General features: G+C 43.8%; 1 protein-coding gene across 1 annotated transcript; it reads right to left on the reverse strand.

The window, feature by feature from the left end:
• Positions 1-474: 474 nt before the first annotated feature.
• LOC147451621 (uncharacterized) lies at positions 475-4,528 on the reverse strand. Its single transcript, XM_086517519.1, has 7 exons — positions 3,457-4,528; positions 3,073-3,204; positions 2,300-2,416; positions 2,115-2,210; positions 1,784-1,882; positions 1,633-1,683; positions 475-1,254 (listed from the first exon to the last, which is right to left on the reverse strand). The coding sequence occupies exons 1-7, from the start codon at positions 3,508-3,510 to the stop codon at positions 802-804; spliced, it is 1,002 nt and encodes a 333-aa protein (XP_086373645.1). The 5' UTR covers positions 3,511-4,528; the 3' UTR covers positions 475-801.
• Positions 4,529-4,956: the final 428 nt, after the last annotated feature.

The following is a 4,956-nucleotide window of genomic DNA, read 5'->3' on the forward strand; positions in this document are numbered from 1 at the left end:
CCATAGGCACATGAAGCCTAAGAAAAAAGGTATTTCAGCATCTCTCATAAATCTATGAAGACATGGTTGAGCACCTTTGTCCTGGTTTCAGAAGTTGGAAATACGACTAGAGCTGGTTGCAGAAGTTTAAATTGTCAACTGTATAAAGAAGAAGAAGAGAACAAGACATCATAGGGACATTCCCAAGATACCTGAGATATATCCAACAAAGCCTTCGAACTCAAGTTCTGTTAGTCAAGTTAAGGGACTGGAATAACCATTCTACACCAGAGGCTTACAAAATGCATAATGATCCATGGAACTTGGCAAGTAAAAACATGACCCAAAAAGATCCATGGAACTTTTGGTGATTCAAAACATGACCCAAAATGAGATAATTACCAGGCCTTGCAATTACATAATCCAGTGCCCAAAGCACTATATTTCCCTGAAAAGAATCTGTTTACCATTTTCAGAGACCTTTGGCAAGAAAGCTCAATCCAGAACCGCATCCAAGAGTTTGCTGTTACAAGAAAAAGTCCTTCCAAAGCTCAACAATGGACACTCCCCTTTGGCTTGTCTACCTCAAAAGGCTCAATCTACACTTGTCAAAAAATATCGATATGCTGGGAGAGGGAACAAAATTGGAGAATGTACAAGATAGTATGTGCTTTGTTTGACAACTCAAGCCAATTCAAAAACATAGCAATTGGGAGGGAGGGAGAGAGAGAGAGAGAGACTGGCATCCCAATAACACACACAAGTATATGATCATCCCCCTGTCTAGCTTTGCCCCACAAACTAGCTGCAACTTGTCATTTACTATGAGCAACCTATACTTTCTCCATGTGATTGTAGAACAGGCATCTCAATGTCACAATGTTCTGTTCCTTTGGGCGAAATTGTCGACTGACTTGTCGAGGTTCCGTCCTGACTGACATGACCACTTGTTGATGATGGCAAGGTAAGTATGAGCTCACTTGGACTCATTTGGGCAGGCAAGCCTGAAGTTCCATCGACACTGTTAACCTGACCACTCTTTGATGATGGCAATGAAGGTATGTGCTCGATTGAGTTCACTTGTCCAGGCAAGCCTGAGGCTTGACTACTACACACATTAGAGCCATGCTCCATTTCAGAAGGTACTGACGAGGATGTGATGGTAACTCGCACATCATCATTATCCTTACTCTGACTTCCCTCCTTGGTATCTCCCGGCTCTTCTTCCTTAACTGGTAATTCAAATTTCGATTGCAAAACTCTTCCAAGCATAACCTGGTACATTAACAATGTCAACGCTTGTGAGCATTGACTAGCAACACACTTTCATTGTGCTCAACTTAACCTGAACATGGAACTTGGTTGCGATTGCACTCATACGTATACACATGTAAGTATTATCAGCCATCACCTAGATCTCAAGAATGAATTGGATTGCAGATTGCACTCATGTATATACACTTACAAGTATACACCTGGATCTCAAGATTGAACTTGGTTGAAGAGACACACACGCACACAACAACGAACAAGCCATCACCTAGATCTCAAAATTGAATCTAGTTGCAAATCAGAAACACGTATGAGCATAACCAGCCATCGAGATTGAAGACAATCCATACAAAGGAACATCCAAAGCCAGTTAGAAATTACCTTCTTGCCATCGGGCTGCTGAACAGTGACAAATCCATCTACCTGAGAATCCTGCCCAATAAAGACCGAGATCAAAAGAGGAAATATTGTTCTTCCATTCAGTAATGACGAAAGCACCACCTGGAAATAACACTTGAAAGGAACCATTTACCTGGAGCCTCTCATCATGACTGATTGCATATTGACAGCCTGGGCCCAAAGGTTGTGTGAACAAAGCAAACATATGGAAAGCTATGTATGGCTGGGGAGCCTGCATCAATTTCAAAAAAAAATTGAACATGCCACTGACACGATGGAATCATACTCTTCTGAGAGTCACCAAGTAAGCCTTCATTGCCTTTCTAGTTGCTCACATCAAACAGCATAGTCACGAACCATGAGCCTCAAAGATTACAAAATTCCATATATATGAACAGTCTGAATAATGGCAACAAGTATTAGCTTTCATGCATAGCTTTAACCTAAAAGAGCTTTCAATTTACCGGTTGGCCAGGCGAAGAGCGGCTTTGTTGCAATCCCACCGAAACAGGGCGCTTAAGGTAGCGTCCCATCTTCACCAGGAGCAGAGCTACCAAGGACTGCAAAGCAAAAGCAGACAGGTTAATGACCTAACAAAAATAAGCATACCCCACAACCGGTAAACCTACAAGAGCACCACAAGACTCACCTCATAGAGCAAGAGTGTACAATAAACAGCTAGCAAAAGCTTATTCTGGAGATGTTGCTGTCGATTAGCATATATGGTGGTAGAGAACAAAGAGAGGAGCACTTGTACGAATGCAAACTGCAGAAATAGAAATGTGTATACGTTGGTCAAGCTTCTTCGAAAGAACAAGACAATTTTAGGAGGATTAAGAAGTGCTGTGCATATATAACCCAAAGAGTGCAGCTAATAACCAAGCTTACTAACAATAAGAGCACACTTCTACAATCTCACGGCAAGAAATGAAGAGGGCATTGCACAATTTTTTCAAAACTTGGGCTTTGAGAGTGGCATGATTGTTGCTAGCAGCAAACTTGCTGCCTCATACTTGAATAGCATGTCAACTACATACTGTCGTCCACCAGATATACAAGTAGAAGATGTCAGTCCTACAATCTATCTATTCATGACAAATGATTCCCTTGGCTTCAAAAATTTCATAAAACTCTATCCCTTAAGCACAGCATCAATCAATCAATGAGCAGGCTTTGATAACAAAAGTTCCAATAAAACATAGCATCCATAAGGTTTCCATGTCCTTAATCTACATCGAAGGCATCAAAATTCCCTCAGCACATTCCACAAGCTTGCACCTCTACAGTCTCTGATAAGACTTTCTGTCATTCACAACGACTATAACACTTCAATACTAAGCAAGTGCTTGTACTACATCAGCACGACCACCTAAGCAGTGTGGAGCATTTGAGTAGCTGCGTTTAACATTAATTAGTTCGTACCAGGGAAGGCAGCATTCCTCCAGTGAACATAAATGCAATGAGCTCGCATATTCTGTTGACGATCATCGGGCAAAGATGCCAGGCAAAATAAAGGGTGGACAACTGGTACCAGAGAAACGCACCCAAGACGCTCTGCACATACAGAGATGAATTTCAGGTCAGGATTAACCGTCGAAAAAGTTTTCAGAACTCAGGAGAACTGCTTTGTAAAGAGAACTTGCTACAAACATCCTGCATGCCATTTTCAAAGCAAACCACCTAGGAGAGCGCCATGCATGTGCGTGAGAATCGCAACTGAACTGCAGCGTACTCTCCCTCTCTCCACATTAAAGTCAAATTAACACCGAGAGCTGTAGAGTTAATAATCACCATAGAAATGCTTACCAGGTCGACTACGCTCAAAATGAAAGCAGCGGTGAAGAGGTGCCAGTTCTCCATGGCTTACGGCAGCGTCGAACAAACGAGAGAAAATTTGCGGACACTTGCGCGTGCCGAGGCTTTGCCAGTCATTCGAGCGTAGTCTTGGCGAGGGTAGAAGTCGCGCTTTCCTTCAAGAACGGGATGCTCTTACACAAACACACACAAGCTCATTCTCTGCGTACAGAGAGAAACCTGCAGTTTCCGTTCCTACTTGCTTGGAGCCCCCGGGAATCAGTAACAGTAGGTTTCAGTGGCCTGGGCATGCAGGAGCGCCTCAACCTTAAAGAATGTAAGCTCTCATGTGAGCTTACCTGCAATGTGCTGCAACATGCGAAAACGTGGTTCCAGGAGAAGCAGCATGAGACAAGATAAACCAACTGTAACAAGTCGAGAAGGAGAAAATGAGGAGCTGGGGAGGGATGGGCAAGGGTGAAAGGAGCCTGCAACCATGGAGAGAATGCGTATTCCTTTCTGCAGCACAAATTTACAGCATGCAGGTACAGAAAAGACCGCAGATGCGTGTGTATGTGCGTCACTCTCTCTGATATCTCCGGGTAGAGAGGGGAGAGACGAATATGAGGGATTACGGCGAGCCTCTGGCTCTCTAGCTCTGATGAGGGAGGGGTAGAAAGAGAACCTGCAAACGCTGCCTTTTCTTTCGTGATTCTGCGTATGATTTTGTATGTCTGCTGAGTGTGTGTGTATGTGTGTGTGTGTGTGTATGAGAGAGAGAGACTGTGAGTGAAGCGTGTGTGTTTGTTTTGAGAGAGGGAAGAGAGAGAGAGAGAGGCTGCCGCCCTGCAGACCTGTCCAGTGCCTGCTGCCTATCTACCCCGTTTTTCTGTGTGTGAGAGTAGAGAGCTTAAAATGGTGGTAACTCTCTGAGTTTTTGGGTCGGGGTCAAATTTTCCACACATGCGAAGCTGAAATGCTCGCAGCTCGGTAGTTGTCCCCCCCTGGCTGGTGTGGAACATGAAGGTCGCATTCATTCATTCCCCACACTCTCTCCCCCTTCAATTTTTTTCAAACCCTCAATCTTTTTGCACATTCACACACTTACCCATTTGCACATTTTTATATGCTCCCCACACATTTGCACATTCACACACCCACACTCCAACCCAAGATTTGGGTATCTCTACACACACACACACACTCTCTCTCTCTCACACCGCATTTGCACATTACACCAACACTACCCTAAGATTTGGGTGTCCTATGCACACATCCACTCACCTCATTCCCATATTACACACCCTCCACCCCTCCTAAATAGGTTCTTTAGAGTAAGGATTTGTACACAAGCTAGAATGGCTCAGTTAGGCTATCACAGCATTGGCCCATTTACCCTATCTTGTGAAATATTGAGGTAAAACCCCTTCCGCTCCCACCACAACTACCACATTCCACTTTGAAACTATGTGCTCTCTAACGGTCATGCTCTCGTGTGAAATTATGCAATCT

The sequence above is a fragment of the Adiantum capillus-veneris genome, chromosome 8 (assembly GCF_014529385.1).
Source record: "Adiantum capillus-veneris isolate H3 chromosome 8, ASM1452938v2, whole genome shotgun sequence".
Taxonomy (NCBI): Eukaryota; Viridiplantae; Streptophyta; class Polypodiopsida; order Polypodiales; family Pteridaceae; genus Adiantum; species Adiantum capillus-veneris.

Excerpts from the sequence above, each read along its gene's own strand:
- LOC147451621 (XM_086517519.1), bottom strand. The coding sequence starts at position 3,510 with ATGGAGAACTGGCACCTCTTCACCGCTGCTTTCATTTTGAGCGTAGTC. Across the intron at positions 2,417-3,072 it reads GAGGAATGCTGCCTTCCCTG|TTTGCATTCGTACAAGTGCT; the intron begins GTACGAACTAAT and ends CTATTTCTGCAG. Across the intron at positions 1,684-1,783 it reads GTCATGATGAGAGGCTCCAG|GATTCTCAGGTAGATGGATT; the intron begins GTAAATGGTTCC and ends TTTATTGGGCAG.